At 38.6% G+C, this 20609-nt stretch overlaps 1 protein-coding gene across 1 annotated transcript in view; it reads left to right on the plus strand.

Moving 5' to 3' along the window:
* Window positions 1-20609, plus strand: part of ACACA (acetyl-CoA carboxylase alpha) — a 282243-nt gene that overhangs the window by 97400 nt on the left and 164234 nt on the right. Inside the window, exons 8-14 of the mRNA XM_047080882.1 lie at window positions 870-968; window positions 2283-2389; window positions 6619-6729; window positions 12250-12459; window positions 15882-16052; window positions 16949-17110; window positions 17436-17599. Of these exons, the coding sequence (XP_046936838.1) occupies window positions 870-968; window positions 2283-2389; window positions 6619-6729; window positions 12250-12459; window positions 15882-16052; window positions 16949-17110; window positions 17436-17599 (1024 nt within the window). The remainder of the gene's footprint in view (window positions 1-869; window positions 969-2282; window positions 2390-6618; window positions 6730-12249; window positions 12460-15881; window positions 16053-16948; window positions 17111-17435; window positions 17600-20609) is intronic.

The following is a 20609-nucleotide window of genomic DNA, read 5'->3' on the forward strand; positions in this document are numbered from 1 at the left end:
TTTGTTTTCTGTATTTAACAGTCTCTTATAGTTTGCCTCCCTGTCTGTTTGAAACTATTTTTCTCCCTTCCCTTCCTCCACTGTCTTCTGTTAAGCTTCTCAAATTCCACATACCTCTTCCTCATTTCTTACATCCTACTTATCTTTCTTCATCTTGATTGTGTTTTCTGTCCTCGGGTTCTTTTCCGTGAGATATGGAGGAGGCTCTGATTTCCAAAACACTGGCTTTTTAAAACTTGGCATTAACCTTAAGAAAATATGTAGAGAAAGGACCTCTTTTTGTGTAGCAGAGATCATTGAATATTAGGATGCCCTAGGACTGTGCCCTTAAATATGAATCAGCACCTTCACATTTAAGCATATAAGTTATATTCCTATAAGTGAGAGCTCTTTCTTCTGACTTTTCTGCTTTCCTTTGGCAGAGAGAAATCTTCTAAAGAGATAAATGTTTACTAATGATAAATCTTCCTTTTGGATTCTCCTAAGACCAAGGAGGGCATATCTCAGACTTGAACCCCAAATTTTATAAGTCCTTTATTTTAAGATTGCTTAAAAAAAAAAAAAGGACTTTGATAACCTTGTCAAATTGGATCATAAACAATGATAAAATCAGAGTTAGATTTGTCAGGAATTTAATTCAGCATACATGCTGAACTCTCACTGTATGCTAAAAGCTTATTACATTAAGTTCTATAAAGAGTACAAAGATGAGTCATAACACAGTAATCCCCATAATCAAGTTCACGATCTCCATGATATATGATGTAGGGGAGACCAGACAAATACAAAAATAATTCTATAAAAGATGAAACCTATGTGATGGAAATGAGGCCAAAACGTTAAAATCAGGGTTCTTTTCTTATTTTTAGGTCCTCCAAGCCAGGCCATGTGGGCTTTGGGGGATAAGATTGCATCTTCCATAGTGGCTCAAACTGCTGGTATCCCAACTCTTCCCTGGAGTGGGAGTGGTAAGAAAGTATTTCTTGTTTGTGTTTTGAAGTGCAGAAAAGTTCAGTAGGATATTTGGGACTGTGGCTTGGGTCTTAAGGTTATTTAAAATGTTATTTGGATTCTTCAGGATAAGAAATAAAATCCAGGTTGATTTATGGTATTTTATATCTCCTAGGCTAATTTATACACCTGTGATTTTATCATGTCTTAGGAGTATAAATTTTGTACCAGTTACACATGTGCTAAACTGTGATTTAAATGATCTTGAGATTTAATTTGAATTTGAGGAAACTCTGGGAAAATTCATATGGTTCTGTAGATTTGGATTTACTCTGGGCAGGCTAGAATCTTCATCAGAGATGGACTTAGGCAGAATTAGGTCTTTGAACCTGCCTGGCAGGAGACCTGGTTCACTAAGAAAAACCCACTTACTCAAATGTTTGCCTACTATCATTTTCTTCATGTCAACCTACCATCTATTGATGATTTATTTACTTTGGCTGTTAATTCAAACTCTCATTTGCCCTTGATGCAGAAAATGAGGGCAGTAGTCAACCTTTCTTTTGGGCATACAGAAGAATAAAATTTTTCTTAAAATGATTTATACTAGACAAATCCCTTTAAGAGTGCCATGTGAATCATTATAACTAAAAACAATATAAATTTGCTTAGTACTCAACCACAGGGAACAACAAACTAAAATGTCTTTCAAATGGGAACGACCATTGCCTTGAGGCCCAACAGATTTGAACTCTTGTTACTCTGGCTCTCCAGGGAGATTGCAATATCCTCTCTAGACCTGCTGGGTCAAACAGTTTAAAATAAAAGGTTGAATTTGTTCTCGTTTGAATGGAGAGGCTATAGCATACCCCTTGTGGCTGAGTACAGGGACATTCAGGGAGCATGGAATCATGACTCTGCTGAGGCCAATAAAACCGCCATTTCCATTTCCAAGGGCTCATAAAGATTGAATTATTTCCCAGACCTCTGGCCCCGGAGCAGGCCTGAACACACAAATTGAAGGTATTTTGCCTGCTGAGTTGCTGTGAGAAGTCTGACATGCTTTTTTTTTCAGTCTTGTATATTCTTGCATTTTTATAAGTTTGCTCCCTATTAGCTCTCCTGGCTTCCTCCAAGGTAAGAACCCAAGTTGTCAGGTCTTCTAGAGCTAAATACTGCTAACCCTGAGAATTGAGGGTTTTATGGCATCCTTTTTTCTCACATATCCTTAATTTTGGATAAATATGAGGTCATTTTAAAGAAGGAATAGCAGAAAATTGACAAAACAGAAGCTTTTAAAGCAGCTTTTAAGTTACCGTTATCTATTACAGGTCTTCGTGTGGACTGGCAGGAAAATGATTTTTCAAAACGTATCTTAAATGTTCCCCAGGAATTATATCAAAAAGGTTATGTGAAGGATGTGGATGATGGGCTGAAGGTAGGTTACTAACTACAGAGTGATGTCTTTCAACTGACTGATTGTAGTCACAAACGTTAATTTGAAGCCTGGTTCATGATATGCACCCATGATGGCATTGGGATTGTAAGACCAGGAGATATATAGAGTAAGGAAGTGACCTAAATTTAACAAAAATAAATTTGTTGTGAAGTAAGCCCTCACCTGGACAGAACATTTCTTAGGTGGCTAAATCAGAGCTTTTAGAAAATACTGATTCTCTACTGTACTACCTGTTATTATGTGTATGTGTGTGTTTGTGGGGTGGGGGGCAACAAACAACACACATTTGCCCTGCTTGAATTCAGAACCAAGAAGCCAGGCAGATAGAGAAATGTCAGCTTTATTATGAATAGAGATGTTGGTGAAATGGCTTACGTGTTTAGCAACAATCAGATTTGTAAACCGAACGTCAGAGTTAAATATGCTTACTCACTGGGTACTGGTGGTGCTGAATAACCACAGATGTTCCTCTCCAGAGATAGAGCTTTTACCATTCAGCTTCTTGTATCACTGAGAGCTGACAAAGAGCATATGCTCTGTGCAGTGGGCTGATCCCAAAGGGGAAGAGGCTGAGCTGTGCATGCTCAGTTCCTCCTTCCAAAGTGACCAATCACATAATTTGTTCTTTTTCCCTTGGGGGAAGGGGGTGGGAGCCAAGAGAGGCTGATTACAGTCCATCCTCTTGGAAACATGAACCCAAACAAAAAGAGATCCTTTCTCCAACATTGCCTTTTCTTTCTTTTATAAGTTCTCTTCAGTTTTTTCCCCTTTCACTTTTTAAATAGTTGGAAGTGTCAGTTATGCTTCCGAGTAGATGATGAAAGAGGCTGTTTTAGAAAAACACAATACTTGTGTTTGAATTATATGTTATAAATTCAAGAAAAATGCTGAATGCTCAACTAATTTTCCTCTTTTGTTTGCATTTCACGTTGTGTCTTTTAATCTCCTTAATAAAATTAATATTTCTAATTGAATTGCCAATCTCATACTCTATTTGCTATAATTTGCAAAAGTAGAAGCCCTTTGTAAAGAACTAGCTATTTTGCTTGTCAATTGAAATTCCTTTTTTTCCTTGTCATAATTTTGTTTTATTTATTTTTTAAGTTTATTTATTTTGAGAGAGAGAGAGCATGAGTGGGGCAGAGGAGAGGGACAGAGAGGGAGAGAGAGAGAGAGAGAGAGAGAGAGAGAGAGAGAGAGAGAGAATCCCAAGCAGGCTCTGTGCTGACAGCAACACGGGGTTTGAACCCATGAACTTAAGCTGAAATCAAGAGTGGGACACTTAACCAACTGAGCCACATAGGTGCCCCTCCTTGTCTTAATTTTAAACATAAAAATTTCTGGTAGAAGATTTGGAAGGCCAGAAAAGAGATGATGATAAACCCACCATCCAGAGATAGATACATATTCATAACACATTCATATATTTTCTTTTGACCTGTTTTTGATTCGTAGTATATGTTATTATCCTATAGTGATCATCTTTATTAATAGATTCCCATATTTATAATTATTATGATAAGTATAAAATTAACGTCACTCTCTATATATAGTTTAGTAATCCTTTTTTCTTTTCCTACTTTATATTATATAAGCATTTTCCTCCTGAGATTAAAATTCTTTGTAGGGTGCCTGGGCGGCTCATTCTGTTGAGTGTCCGACTTCAGCTCAGGTCATGATCAAACGGTTCCTGAGTTTGAGCCCCGCGTCAGGCTCTGTGCTGACAGCTCAGGGACTGGAGCCTGCTTCGGATTCTGTGTCTCCCTCTCTCTCTGCTCCTTCCCTGCTCACATTCTGTCTCTCTCTTTCAAAAATAAATGAAGATTTGGGGCACCTGCATAGCTTGGTTAAAGGTCCAACTTTGGCTCAGGTCATGATCTTGCAGTCGGTGAGTTTGAGCCCCACGTCAGGCTCTGTGCTGACAGCTCAGAGCCTGGAGCCTGCTTCAGATTCTGTGTCTCCCTCTCTCTCTGCCCCTCCCCCACTTGTACTCTGTCTCTCTCTCTCTCTCAAAAATAAATAAACATTAAAAAAAAATTTTTTTAATAAATATTAAAAATTTTTCTTTTAATTCTTTGCAAATATTCTAAATAGATGACCTGTGCCTAGAGTTTTCATATTTTCTTAAAAGGCCTGCCTTCTTACTGATATCATGTGGACTACCCTATTTTTTTTTTAAGTCTTTTCCACATTCGTGGCTGTTTCTTTGATCCCTATCACCCAGTGATAGCCCTTTCTTTGCCAACACTATTTCATCATGCTGTTTGTTTTTAAAAAAAATTTTTTTTGTTAATGTTCACTTATTTTTGAGAGAGAGAGAGAGAGAGAGAGAGATAGTGTGAGTGGAGGAGGGGCAGAGAGAGAGGGAGACACAGAATCCAAAGCAGGCTCCAGGCTCTAAGCTATCAGCACAGAGCCTAAAGTGGGGCTCAAACCCACAAACCACAAGATCATGACCTGAGCTGAAGTCAGACGCTTAACTGACTAAGATACCCAGGTGCCCCTGTTGATACAATTTTAGATCTTATTATAATGTAAACCATAAATCACTGGAATGTTTTGACAAAGGAATGACTTAGTTATTTTAAATTTTGGTTAACTTCTACCTACCCCCTTTACTTTTTGCCATAACAATACTGTCTGGACATTTTTCATATCACTATGTATAAAAGCCACCTCATCCTTTTTAATAATTGCACTGTATTCTCTTTTTTTAAATTTTTTAATTTTTAATGTTTATTTATATTTGAAAGAGAGAGAGTGGGGGAGGGGCAGAGAGAGAGGGAGACACAGAATCGGAAGCAGGCTTCACGCTCTATGCTGTCAGCACAGAGCCCGACGTGGGGCTCGAACTCACGAACCGCGAGGTCATGACCTGAGCCGAAGTCGGACGCTCAATCGACTGAGCCACCCAGGCGCCCCAATTGCACTGTATTCTAATAGATGGGCATATCTTGATTTAACCAGCTCCCTACTTAATGGATATATAATTAATTTTCAGAAAGTTTAGAATTGCTACCTGATCATTATCCAATGTTGTAAATGTGAAAACCGCATTTAGAGTATGTTTTGAAAATAAATTTTCTAACTAATTTTATTAATATTTGGGCACCTGGGTTGCTCAGTCAGTTAAGTGTCCAACTTAACGCTTGGGTCATGATCTTGCTGTTCATGGGTTTGAGCTCCACATTGGGCTCTGCAGTGGCAGTGTGGAGCCTGCTTGGGATTCTCTCTTTCTCCTCTCTCTCTACCCCTCCCCTGCTTGCACACATTCTTTTTCTCTGTCTGTCTCTCTCAGATAAATAAATAAAACTTAAAAAAAATATTTCAGTGTCTTGTTATTTTTATCTTTTACAAAAAGTTAAGTGAGAAAATAATTTCTGGATATGTGAGAGTTCTGATTTGTTGAATATTTTATGTTGTCAGAAACTGTACTGAGACCATTGACTACCTATACCTTTTTTAAAAATAAAAATTAGACGGGGTGCCTGGGTGGCGCAGTCGGTTAAGCGTCCGACTTCAGCCAGGTCACGATCTCGCGGTCCGGGAGTTCGAGCCCCGCGTCAGGCTCTGGGCTGATGGCTCGGAGCCTGGAGCCTGTTTCCGATTCTGTGTCTCCCTCTCTCTCTGCCCCTCCCCCGTTCATGCTCTGTCTCTCTCTGTCCCAAAAATAAATAAACGTTGAAAAAAAAAAAATAAAAAAAAAAAAATAAAAATTAGAGGTAAAACATGAAGACCTGCATACTATAAGAAATTCCAATAACATAGAAATAAATACAGTAAAAAGTAGAGGTATATCTATTTATCTTCCTTTTATCACCACTGCTGTATATTCTAGCCTTTTTTTTTTTTGCACCCACATATGCGGGTGTATGAAAGCATACATAATTATATGTAAACATACAGTTTTATTTTGTTTTTGGCCTACACAGGATTGTCTTACATTGAACCATATGAAATTGCAAATATTTGACCACTTTTTTACCTACAAAAAAGGCCATTTCTTTTGGTTCAGCCTAATGCTACAAATACTGTTTTACTGCTCCCCCCCCCCCCCCCCCCCCCCACCTAATAGTATGTCTTCAGGACCTTTCTATTTTACTACTTTTGGACCTACCAATGGCAGCATTCTTAAAGGGAGAAACTGCCAGTTTTCTCCTTCCCTGTTATTACTACTCTTATTTCCATTTTTCTCTTTCTTCTTGAAGGCAGCAGAGGAAGTTGGATATCCAGTAATGATCAAGGCCTCAGAAGGAGGAGGAGGGAAAGGAATCAGAAAAGTTAACAATGCAGATGACTTCCCTAACCTCTTCAGACAGGTAGAATACAAGTTGTTTTTGTTTGCTTGAATTTACATGTATATCAGAGATACATGATTTAACTCACACTATATCTACAATCTGTTATGTTGTACACCAAAAACTAATGTTGTATGTCACTTATACCTCCATAAAATAAAAGATAATAATCATAATATGATATGGATGTCCAGAAAATATGTAATTTTTTATTTTGTCTGTAAGTACGCTAGTCTTTCTCCTAGCTCCTACCTGCTTATTAGCAATGTTCAATTCAGTGTAAGGTTTTATTCAATAAGGTGATTCAAACAGTAGTTATTCTCCATAATATAAAAGTCTTCCTATATGGGAACACCTATATAATCCCTGTGGCTCACAGGACCTCATAGTGATACGAAAGAGTCACAATGCCTTTCGACATTTTTGTGTTTCTCTTTTGCTGGCATTGTAGATAAATTATGTGGTTAGCTCCTGATTTGGATGCTCTTGCATGGCTGGGCTCAGACTCTCTGGTTGGCTTTACTTCACTTCAGTTCAAAGTGGCTGCAGGTTCCAGAGTTTATGCTGTATGTCCCATCTACCTGGCCAGCTCAGCAGCCTGCACCCTCGTCTGTGCTGCATGGCCACTGCACCTTGGCACAGGAACCCTATGGCAGGTCTACATTCTATCATTGGGGATTTTCTAGGAAAGCTGAGCTTCAGATCTCTGCCTAACCCTCTGATTTGCAGCCATGTTGGTGTGGCCATACTACAGGTTAGTTGTGGAGGCCAAATAAATGATCTCTTTTCAGAATCTTAGATAATTGGGAGACAGAAGTCTCTTCTTTCCTGCCCGAGGACTACCCTCACATACTTGACTCACTTTCTTTTTCTCCTACCAGAAAAAGATGAGTCAGAAAAAGGAAAATTGGACACCTTCTGGGCTTTCACTTTCCTAGCTTCCCACTGTTCTTATTTTTCCCAGCATTTTTTACTTTCTACTGTCTTTTAGTAGTGTCTCTGGCCACCTTCTATTTGCCCTCTTTAAAAAGCAAACAACATTAAACAGCAAACTGATAAAAGTGATAAATCCATTGTTTCACTGCATTATCCTGTTTTGAATGTCAGATTTTGAGTATTACCCTTCTTTTTCCTTTTTACCCTACATTCCTTTTGTAGTTTACCTGAATTTATAGGAAGATCAGTGCCTCACAGGATCTAAAGGAAAGGACTTTAACTCTTAGAGGCAAAAGAAAAAGCATGTTAAGTTTTAAAAGTATAACTCCTTTAGGTATTTTGAAACTGCTTATTACCATGGAATCAAATAGTTCAAGAATCTAGAACACTAAGATTAGGAAGTTTTATGCGAATGTCCTTAAGTTCCAATAATGATTAACCAAATAGCAAACAAATCCTCCCATTGAGAACAAACTAGAAAAGCTGGACAAAATTGTTTTACAAATCTATTTCAAGGCATTAGAAACCTTTCAAGTTAGTAAAGAATTACGGGGCTAAGGTATAGGAGAAGAAGGAAACCCAGGGAGGTGGCATTTAAGGCCACTTTTCCCCTGGCGATATCTTTTGGTTTGAGAAGAAGCAGTTGAAAAGCAGATTGCAGTTTTCAACAGTCTTAAAAGACTAAAAGGACAAAACTTAGACTTCAGGGTTTTCTAAGGAGGGTGCCCTGGGAAACTTTCCCGTTTTAGGTTGGGATCTTGAAGGAACTATACCTTAGGAGTAAAAATAAAATGGAAATAGACCAACCCACAGAGGCATTAAATCTCAGCTTCAAAATACTCAACCTTTGATTCAAGCAAGGAGTTCTAGGATTGCTGGTGTAACTAATCACCAGAAAGAAGCAAATATAATAATATCCAGGATCTCAAATTATTTCTATTTATTTTTCAAATGTGGTATCAAATAGCCATTTAAAGGTAAGCAGGCATATCAAATTACATGACTGAAAATCAAGAAAAAGGAAAGTCAGTATAAAAGACCCCATAGAGAGTTTAGATAATGGATCTATCAGACAAGGATGTTACAGTAATTATACTTAATGTTTTCAAGGAAATTAAAGACAAGATTGAGAATTTTGCCAGAAAAGTGGAAACTATAAAGAAGAAACAAATTTTAGAGCTGAAAAGACAATAACTATAATTAAGAAGTCAGTAGAGGAGTTTAATAGCATATTAGATACAATTGAAGAGAGAATTAGTGACTGGAAGATAGCTCAGAAGAAAATCCAGACTAAAGCATGAAGAGACAAAAGGATGAAAAATACAGAAAAGAGCATGTGAGAGATCATTTGCAAAGATGACCATGATAACTTCTCCTATTTCTCTATACACACCCTGGTATAATATGATTTTTGCCTCTCCTCTCATCAAGAAAGAGAGTCTTTTTCCCACTCTGAATTTTTGCTGGCCTTGTGACTTATTTTAACCAAGAGAATGTAGCAGAAATGCTGTATAAGTTCTGAAGCCTAAACCTCAACTGGTCTTGTAGTTTCTGCCATTGCCCTCTTGAATTGAGTCTCAGACTGACAAGTGAAGAGCCTGGTCTAGCCTTTTGGAGAAAAAGAGGCCACATGAAGTAGAGAGGAGTTGTCCCAGCTGAGACTTCCTAGACCTACATGCTGACAGTCAGCACCACATTTGAGTCATGAATGTGAGACCCTGTTAGGCCATCCAGTCCCAGTTAAATTGTCAGATGACTACAGCTGCATGATTAGTAGCTTCTGGCCAGGATCAACAGAAATACCCAACTGAGCCCCAGTCAATTGCTGTAAACAAATGCTCAGTGTCCTGTTACTAAATTTTTGGTGGTTTGTTAAGCATCAATGGGTAACTGCCACAGAAATTGATACCTAAAGGTGTGATGCTGCCATAACAAAAAGTAAAATATGTCGCATTGGCTTTAAGACTGGCTCATACATGGAGGCTGGGGAAATGGTGGAGATTGTCAATGAAGACTGAAGGAATGGTGGATAGGCAGTGAGGGAATTATTAGTAGGGTCTGGAAAAAAGGGTAGCATATGTTCTGTAATGATGGAACAAATTGTCTGAGGTAACTTGGAAAATAGAGAATGTATTTAATGAACTCATGGACCTAGTTAAGGAAATATCTAGACAGAATGTTGAAAGTATCTCGAATCCTTCTGGTTACTTATGCTAAGGAATAATAAGAGAGATGAGCTAAAGACGGTGTTTCAAACTTGTTGAGTTTGAAAACAGAACTTTTTTTCATTCCCAGTCTCTCCATCTGGTAAAAAGATCCTCAAAGTAAAAAGTGACCTCAGGGTAAAGGCCAAGTCATGAATAGCTGTGAGATCCTTTAAGGCTTAGAGATATTTAAGACACTACCTGGTGGATTATCCTCTCAGCTAAAAGGAAAGAGTTTCAAAGAATCTTAAAGGTGTTATCCCACAGCAGCCTGATATGCCCAAAGTATAGAGATATCTGTGCAGAAAAGTTATGGATGTATCTTTTGGGGCAAGGAGTAAATCCCCCAGTGTGATTCATAGGAAGCCCACAAAGTTTTCAATGGACTTGTACTGATAATTACACCAAAGGGCCTAAAAGGGACAGAGGTAGTTCAAACTTCAAAGAGCCTTGTGGGTCTTCAATTTCCTATAAACAGGAAGCAGAGTGAGAAAGCTATTCAGCTGTAAACATCTAATAAAAAGAAATTTGTCAGAGAGCAGAGCCAGGAGCCCAGAGAGCATAGCTAAGAACAAAGGAGAGCCATGCACCGTGGATTAGGAAAATCACTGCCAGGGAGCAGAACAAGACCCTGAAAAATTTCCCTGCCCCTAGAGTAAGGGAACCTGACATGTACCCATCTGGACTTCAGAGTTGCTATGGAACAGTGACCACTGTGTACTTCCCATCCTCTCTTCTTTGAACAGGATTATCCTTTATGGTTATCCTTTCCCCATCTCATCATTAAATAGTGGGGGTGTTGGGGCAGATAACTTGTCTTTTTAGTTCCCAGATCGTTGGATCAAGAGAAACTGCACCTGAGGAGCTGCACCCAAGGAGTCTTATTCGCATCTGGACATGATTCATGAGAAAATGGACGTCAAGCCTGATGCCATGATTGGATGACTTTGGGGGTCTTGGGAGGGGGTGAGTCTATTTTGCATGTGGGAGGTCTATGAATTATTGTGGCCAGAGGGCGGACCATAGTAGATTGTTTGCAGACGTGGCCGCAATAACTCCTCCCATCCTTGTATGTATCCTTTTGCAATGTGATTGCCTTTCCTCTCATCAAGAGGTGGCATCTCTTTTTCCACCCCTTGAGTCTTAGCTGGCCCTGTGGCTTGCTTAAACCATTAGAATGTGGCAAAAGTGGTGTTGTGTAAGTTCTAGAGCCTAGGGCTTGTGAAGCCTTGGAGCTTCTGCCCTCACCGTCTTGGAACACTGCATTGAAGAAGCCTGATCTAGCACACTGGAGAATGAGAGGCCACATGCTATAGAAATAAGCTGTTCCAGTCGAGGCTCCCTTGACCTACCTGCCAACAGTCACCACAAGTCACCCGACATTTGAGTGAGACCATTCAGCCCCACTTGAACTACTAGATGATGATATGCACAAATGACCCCAGGCAAGAGCAGAAGAACAACTGCCCAGACGAGGACAGTATCATGAGCAAATGAAACAGTTGCTGTCCTAAGTAACCCACTGAGTTTTGGGGTGACTTGCTACATAGCAAAACAGCATAAAAGACATACGGGATACAGTGAGATGATCTAATATCATGCACTTGGAATCTCAGAAATGAGAGAGAATGGAACAGAAGCAATATTTGAAGAAATCATGGAGCAGAAACGATATTTGAAGAGATAATGGTTAAGAAGTATCCTGAAGTTATATAAAAGTTACTAAGCACAGATTAAAAAAATACTATGAGTCCCACAGCACAAATACAGAGAAAACCACATCTAAGATTATCAGAGTATATCTGCTACCTCAATCCCCTAAAAAAAAGAGAGAGAGAAAAAGAGAAAATATTAAAGCAGCCGGAAAAAGATTGCTTTCAGAGGAATAATGATTGATAGTGGACATCTCAGTAGAAACAGTGGAAGCCAGAAAACATTGGATTGTATTTAAAGTGCTGAAAGAAGGTAACCACCAGTGTAGAATTTTGTATCTAGTGGCATTATGCTTCAAAACTGAAGATCAAAATCCTTCAACTACAACACCCTCTGTGATGTGATGTGAACCAAGAAAGCATCTAGTCTGGAGCCAGTTGTACATTTGGCTGTCTGGAGTTCATGGCAGTATTTTACCCTTTTGTGGGATTTGTGTGTGTGTCTTTTCAGACTATTTTGTTTTTCACTTTTGTAACACATTGGATGTTCATGTTTCATAGTCATCTATTAATATTGGTTATATAACTAAGAATTCAACATCTTAAAAATAGGTGAGGGCATGAACTATATTTTATTCTTTTTTTGTATTCCTGCTAATTAACATGGTCCCTGACACTTCTAGGCATCTGCCTGTTGAAATTGAAGTGCTTACACTTAAGAATTTGTTTTATTTCCTCTTCTAATATAGGTTCAAGCTGAAGTTCCTGGATCTCCTATATTTGTGATGAGACTAGCCAAACAATCCCGTCATCTGGAGGTACAGATTTTAGCAGATCAGTACGGCAATGCTATCTCTCTGTTTGGTCGTGACTGCTCTGTGCAGCGCAGGCATCAGAAGATTATTGAAGAAGCACCAGCTGCTATTGCTACTCCAGCAGTATTCGAACATATGGAACAGGTGTGTATATGAAAAGCTGTAATTTTTGTTTTCTTACACAGAACTACTACTCATTCAGTTCATAGGACTCCTACTCATTCAATTCATACACCTGAGAAGAGTGGAATTTCAAGTGGTTCTAGATAATTGCTAAGATTATATCCTTGTCCTAGAGGAAAAATAATCCTATTCTTCTCCCTCTAAACATTTCCGGCTCTAAATTAGTTAACACTTTTGATAAAAATGAGTGTACTGTTTCGAGTATGGGTAAAAAAGAGGAATGATTGGGGACAGTGAATTTTTTTTTTTTTTTTTTAAGCAACTCATGATAAGCAGGTAGTTCCATTTTCTAGTTGATTATCTTTGAGTCTTCAGATGTCTTTATTCAGATCCATTATCTCTTAAAAGGTCTTCTGAGCATCTTAAAGTTTATATATTCTATATTTTTGTGTAGAAAAGAATTCTCAACAGTCTTGCAAGGTTTCTTGGAAACAGTTTTAGTTTAGGGGTCTGAACATGGTCTTTTCTGGAATAGTGACTGAGTCTTCATCTTATTGGAAATATATTTTCCATCTCTTTTTTCCTGAATTCCAAACAAGCTAAATATATGGTCATCTGTTTTGGAAGTTTAATTCCTACATGTGTATGCATTAATTAAGAATTATTCTTTAACTGCTATGATAAGGAGGCCTCCAAAATACAGTGGCCTTTTTTTGTTTTGTTTTTGAGAGAGAAAGAGGTAGGGGGCAGGTAGGGGCAGAGGGAGAGAGAGAATCCTAAGCAGGGGGCTCAGTCTCATGACTGTGAGATCATGACCCAAGCCGAAATCAAGAGTCTGATGCTTAACCGACTGAGCCACTCAGGTACACTCAAATACAGTGACTTAAACAAGGTGTAAATTGTCTTTCTCTCTCAACCATCATTGAGAGATGAGTTGGTACCAGGGATCCATTCTTACTGCTGTGTTGTTCACTAGGAAAGGGGTGAGCAAACTCCCTTGGTGAGCAAGCCAAATCCAACCTGCCAACTTTTTTTTAATGCACATTTATTTTGAGAGGAGGCAGGGGTGGGAGGAGAGAGAGAACAAATGCGGGAGGGGCAGAGAGAATCCCAAGCAGGCTCCTCACTGTCAGCATGGAGCCGGACATGGGTCTCGATCCCATGAACTGCAAGATCATGACCTGAGCCGAAATCAGGAGTCAGACACTTAAACAATTGAGCCATCCAGGTGTCCCATAACCTGTTAACTATTTTTGTAAATAAAAATTTATTGGATCGCAGCCACATTAATTTATTTATGTTATAGCCCACAAAGCTGAAAATAATTATTATTTGGTCCTTTAATGAAAATGTTTGCCAACACTTGCCCTAGGGTGTCATTATCTTCATGATTAAAGCTTCTTCATAAGATTATGTTCATATTGTAGCTTGTGGGAGGGGGAGAGAAAGGACTTAGAGGGCAGGCACGTAAAAATGTGATTCAGAAGTTACCCATATTCTGCTCATATCCCATTGGACAAAATTCAGTTACACAATCACACCTACCTGTAGGGGGTGTCAAGAAGTGTGGTCACTAACTGCGTGGCCATATACTCGGCTGAAATTCAGGAGATTCTGTTACTAAATGACATAAAGAAAAATCACTGGAGAGCATCTAATAATCTGCCTCAGTCTGCTCCTCTGGCTACCTGTTATCCTTTCACACCCCTTTTCTTACTCTTAGAACATATTTAGTCTTTCCCCAACAAAATCAGCCCAAAGTCCCATCCAGTTACTACATTCAGCCCAGAGTCCAGGATCTCTAAGAAATGTACAGTTCTCGCCATTAAATGTTCATGTGGTTTTTCATGGGCCAATGATCTAAAATTCAAGTTGTGTACCCCTTATTATTCTTCCCTGTAGCATATACCCAATATACAGTGGTGGAATATGAGCAGGATAAGTGCCACTTGGAAAAAAGGTAAAAAATATACATAATCGTTGGTCCATAGCAGTTATCAAATCCTTCTAGACAGGAATTATGATGATTTCCTGCCTTGTATTAGAGTAATACCTCAGTTAGCCCCCTGGCTGCCTCTGGTTCTGCTCTCTGGAAGTAAATCCCTTATCCATCATCCCTGAAATACCTGTCTTTGTTCCCTGCAAAGTTCTCCCTCATTGAGGTTTCTCTGGGATTGGCCTTTGGAGACTATGCCTTCTTTGGCAGAGTTGGTGCAAGAGGAGAGCCACAAATATTACTCTAGTTATCAATCACAGGCTTTTCAAGGCCAGGTTTGTGGTGTGTTCAGAAATACAGTACCTTCAAAATTTAGTTTCTGGACTGTGTGCTTCCAGTCAGCTTCAGGTAAGAGTAACCACACCCTATGATTTCTGGAGATAGTAACTTTTCCTCTAATAGTGAATATTTGATACCGGGTTGCTTCAGGGTGAGAATCTAATCTGGTTTTGGGGTATAAAAGTAGTTGATTTTTTTCACATTCTGACTTTTTCTAACTATTTTTCTTAGACTTCGTGTGTTGTCAGTGTTCCAAGTTATTGTAGAAGACAGTTTATCAAGTGTTTTGTTATGCCTAACAGTGAGACCACAACCTTTTTAGTCTGCAATATTTGTTTACTTGCTACCCACTACTCTTTTGCTAAGGTAGCATCGCCATGTTTGATTTTTTCTAAATAGTAGCATCTTATCTGAATTTTATAATTTCTGTATGGATTAGTATACAGGTTAAGCTGTTTAAAAAAGAGGTCCAAAAAATACAATGACTTAGATGAGATAGAAGTTTATTTTTCCTTCCTCTCATAATCTGAGGTAAGCTCTCCAGGGTTAGTAGGACAGTTCTACTTCCTGAGGCCATCTTGCAATTCAGGTTCTTTCTGTTTTGTTCTGCCATTCTTAGTGTGTTCTCATCTGCATGGTGGAAACTGGTGTGAACTATCATGATTACATTCCAGTCCACAGAAGGGGAAAAGCTAGGAATAGAGGATAAGTAGTTTCATTTCCAAAACCCGATTCAGTGCTTATGCATATTACTCACTAATGCTGACATTATATATGTCAAAACTGAGTCACTAGCTAAAGAGAGGTTGAAGAGTATAGTCTTTAGCTGGACAGCCATGTTTCTAGGAAGATGACCAGGAATACTACAAACCAGGGCACACTGAATAGTCTGTCACAATGTTTTATTGCCTGTATATACTTATACTGATAGGGTGAGGTTGCCTATGATGCCAGGTGAAAAACAGTTCTCCCCCGACTCTGGATTGAGTTTGGTACCCATGTCTAGGCACCTTGTGTAATAATCAGAGAGAGTGAAATTTACTCTTATGTGGCTAAAGACCTTTGGTGGCTCTTGTAAACAGTGGATATTTGAGTCAGGGAGAGGCTGTAAGGGTCCACCAGCTGGTCAAGGTGAGACACTTATGTTGACTTGTATTTCTTCTTTGAGTGTGCGGTGAAACTTGCCAAAATGGTTGGTTATGTGAGTGCAGGGACTGTCGAATACCTCTACAGCCAGGATGGAAGCTTCTACTTTCTGGAACTGAACCCTCGGCTACAGGTGGAGCACCCTTGTACAGAGATGGTGGCTGATGTCAACCTCCCTGCAGCGCAACTCCAGGTGAGTCACCCTGATCTTGGCTGAGAGAGTTGCCTAGAGAAGTTCTGAATGTCAGAGATGCCTGAGAAACTGGTTTAACTGGTGTCTGATAAAGAGAAGCACCTCCTAACTGAGTCTCATCTAATGTTCATCTCATGCTATATGGGTTGTGATGTGTGGGTTGGCTTTCCTGATGGGGTACAAATCTAGTAATACTATCATATTTTTTAGCCAGACACATGTGATAGAAACTGTCATAGCTTAGAAAGAAACTTTAAAAATAATATGCTTTATTTGATTATTTTAATTGGAAAAAACCCTTGTAATTGTCCTCTACTCCTTATTACTCATGTTCTGTATTAAAGCAGTTCCACATCAGAGTGGTGGTTGTAGTTTCTCCTGGCAAGACTATGGCAGCACATTACTTTTATAATGTTTAAAGTGCTAGCTGTCAATAATGTTTTCTCCACTCATCCCAGGAAACAAGCATGAGGGAAGCAGTAATTAATGGCTAATGATGAGGTCTGATATTATTTGTATCTAATATGTTCTTTACCCACATTGGGAGCTCCTTCTGGGTTTCCATTAAGGACCAAAGATTTATTTACTTTCTCCAGTGGTTTGTATGAAGTAATTATGACACAGTTAGGACTTTTTAGCTGTCTGAACTTCTTGGATAGGCACTTACACGAACTCTTCCCATATATATTTTAATTCTGCTCCTTTAATGGAGAAATGCAATAGACACACACACACAACTTAGAGTTACCTATTTGATTATTGTAGAATACAGGTTACAATAGAAATAGAGTATTTTAGGTGAAGGTTACTAAAATGAAAAATCTTGTAGGTAATCTGATAGCCTCCACATTTTAAGGAAAGGAACTGTGAAAAATGAGTGATATGTTTCCTTTCAGATTGCCATGGGGATCCCTCTGTATAGAATCAAGGATATTCGTATGATGTATGGAGTATCTCCCTGGGGTGATGCTCCCATTGATTTTGAAAATTCTGCTCACGTTCCTTGCCCAAGGGGCCATGTTATTGCTGCTCGGATCACTAGTGAGAATCCAGACGAGGTAACCCATCACTTAAAAGGTTTATACTTTTTTTTTTTTCTATCTTGTGACTTTCTCTGGAGATGGAAATTTATAGAAGTCTCATCAGAGCAGACAAATAAGTGATCACTGCTCCCTTGGCCATTTAATCCAACTTTAGTCATTATGGAGTCCTTATTGGGTGGGTAGCACTGGATGTTGGCTCTCAAGCCTTTCTGATTTTTGTGCATCATTTCTGCTTTTGTGTATGATTAACACAGAGTCTAAACAGTGAATGAAGAGTGAACAGTATGTTCTCTTCCTTGGAAGTATAATATGGTTTCTCATATTCTTCATTCTCTAACAGGGTTTTAAGCCCAGCTCAGGAACAGTTCAGGAACTGAATTTCCGTAGCAATAAGAATGTTTGGGGTTATTTCAGTGTTGCTGCTGCAGGGGGCCTTCACGAATTTGCTGATTCTCAGTTTGGTCACTGCTTCTCCTGGGGAGAAAACAGAGAGGAAGCAATTTCGTGAGTATAATAATATTTGATTGCATTAAAAAAAATAAATTTGTTCTAATCTTCAGTGAATGTGTGATCATGGGAATGGAAATTGTCTGCTACAGAAGTACTGATACTGTTTTGGAGGAAATATATCTTCAGTTGTACTTGCGTTCATGTTTTGTTAAATTATGCAGTGTTTGGCAGATGTTTTTCTGTTTGTTCTGAGTCTTTTCAAGTATTCTTACTTTAAATATTTTTGATAAGTTTATAAAATTGATTGCTTTAAAGAAATCATATTTTTCCACAGAAACATTGTTTTGGTGGGGAGGTAGATTCTTGACCAAGAGTTCGGTATCATATAAAATCATAGGTGGGATCTGCTGTTTGTCATCAAAATAAAGGTATGGCTGTAAATGTCCTACAGTCATTTAAAATAATAAAGTTAAGGGTCCCTGGGTGGCTCAGTCAGTTAAGGGTCTTGATTTTTGGCTCAGGTCTTGATCTCATGGCCAATTGAGCATGAAGCCTGTTTAAGATTCTCTCTTTCTCCCTCTGCCCCTCCCCTGCTCTTTCTCTCTCAAAAAAAAATTTTTTTAATAAACATATAGATATTTTACTTTTTAAAAAAGTTTATTCATTTATTTTTGAGAGAGGGAGAAAGTGTGAGCAAGGGAGGGCAGAAAGAGAGAGGGAAAGAGAGAGAATCCCAAGTAGGCTTCCACAGTTAGCACAGGGAGCCTGACACGGGGCTCGAGTCAATGAACTGTGAGATTATGACCTGAACTGAAGTCTGACTTTTAACCGACTAAGCCACCCAGGCACACAGCCCCTGCCAATTTTTTTTTTTTTGAATAATAAAGTCAAACTGCTTGTTACGTAAAAATTATATAAGGGAACTATCCACATTGTTTATGAGACCTTAGTGGGCTATGACATATACACATAGCTTATACACATATGACTGCTATGTCATAAGTTATTAATATTCTATTAAACATAAATATTAAACATTAATTTTTATTTCTTATATTGTTAATTAAACATTAAAAAATACTACAAGCAATTCTGCTTTCCTAAAACGTAGGGCTCTAGGAAGTAATTGTAACACTTCAGATATTTTAGAGTATCAAAATTGAACTAGTTCTTTCTATTTTTTTTTTTAATGTTTATTTTTGAGAGAGAGAGAGAGAGAGAGACAGAACGTGAGTGGGGGAGGGGCAGAGAGAGATGGAGACACAGAATATGAAACAGGCTCCAGGCTCCACACTATCAGCACAGAGCCTGATATGTGGCTCAGACTCATAAACTGTGAGATCATGACCTGAGCTGAAGTCAGACACTTAACCGTCTGAGCCACCCAGGTGCCTTAGTTCTTTCTATTTTTTAATGGTATATTTTCTTGAACCACCTATGTTTATAACCATTTCCTTGACCTTCGCTCTGTATCCATCCATAGGCTGAGTAGTCAATAGATATTTATTAATAATATCAGCTTTTTAATAATGTGTATACAGAAGTAGGGAACTCTTAATTTTTCTCTATTTTGTCTTCTACAGTTCTTCCCATTTATTCAAAACTATAAGTAAAGTTTTTCAAAATTAAAGCAATACTACCAGAAAAATTGTCTGCTATAAAGATGACTTTTTCTTTTGCAGCTATATTCTGCTTTACCAAAGTAAAGAAAGCTTACATTAGAGCTTGTAAAATTGGTGGCTTTCCAACTAGTCACAGCCACAGATGTGTTTTTATTGTCTTGCAGAGTGTTAATTTTTAAAAAATTGCCAATATTTAAAAATTGGGAAATTGAAATAAATATATGGATTTCTGCCTTCTCTTAAAAATGGGATGATAATGACAACACTGGTTTTATATTCCACTTGGCAAAAGTTTACTGAAGCTTTGTGTGGCTGCTGCTTTTAGAGGAAACATGAACTCTCTCACCCAGCCCCCATCCATTCTGCCTCACTCATTTACATTCCCAGAGTGGCCTCTATTGGTATTTAGGTTTAAAGTCTTGATTACGGAGAGACCACTGAGTATTTTCTATAGCACATGTTCTCTAATCTGGTTCAGAAGCCTTTGCTCCTTACCTCCTGACCTGCTCTGTACATTTCTCTATGGTGTGAAGCTAACTAGGTTAACTTCTAGCATATTAAAAATATGGTCTTTATAATAACCTTGCTTCTTGACAACATGCCAGAAGTTCATTCTTCAGCTCAGTTTGTTTCTTCTTTCTGCATAACATTAAATCTATATTCTTCAGCTTGGTGTTCATATTCTTATTTTCCAGAATAGCCTCAATCCCCATTTCAGCATTATTTCCCATAGATGGTCATCTAAATACCATGAGAACAGGGCCATGTTTATTTTATTGCTGCTATATCCCCTGAACATAGTGTTTAGTAAATATTTGCTGAATAAATGGCTTTGTCACTAGTTCCTGTCCTCATACCTCAATCCTAATGTACCCTGAACACAACCCATGTTTTTGTCCCTCTTTCCCTTTGTTTTTGCCATTTCCTGTGTTCATTCATTCATTCATTACATTTATCAGATATTTTCTTAATATCTGTTGGTGATGGCAATATAATGAAGACACAAATAGAGTCTGTGTTCTAATGGGATGTTACAATCCACAAGAAGATAGGCAATAAGCAACTAAACTCAATGTAGCAAGTGCTGTCTGTAATAGTGGGGTTACACAAATGCGTTATAGGAACATACAGCTGAGTCAGCTAACTCAGTCTGGGGAGACCAGGGACGGTTTCCCAGAAAGAAGTGACATCTAGATGGTTAAGAAGCATATAGGAATAAACCAGGCCAAGAGGGTGTAAAGAGGAGGATGGAGGTGGAAAACAGAAAAATGGTTTAGGCTGAGGGAATGCCTGGACCATTGGGATGATATTCCTATCACTGTCCTAATTCCACCTCTACTTTTATCCCATGTCGGATTCCACGTGCCTCATGAAACCATAGGGAGGTGGATTTTCTCCCTTCTTAAAACTAGTCCAGCATTTTGCTTGTATTTCTACTGGTA

This window comes from Lynx rufus, unplaced genomic scaffold, assembly GCF_022079265.1.
Source record: "Lynx rufus isolate CCGP_SWC_20201006 ecotype Redwood Valley unplaced genomic scaffold, mLynRuf1.p SCAF_18, whole genome shotgun sequence".
Lineage (NCBI taxonomy): Eukaryota > Metazoa > Chordata > Mammalia > Carnivora > Felidae > Lynx > Lynx rufus.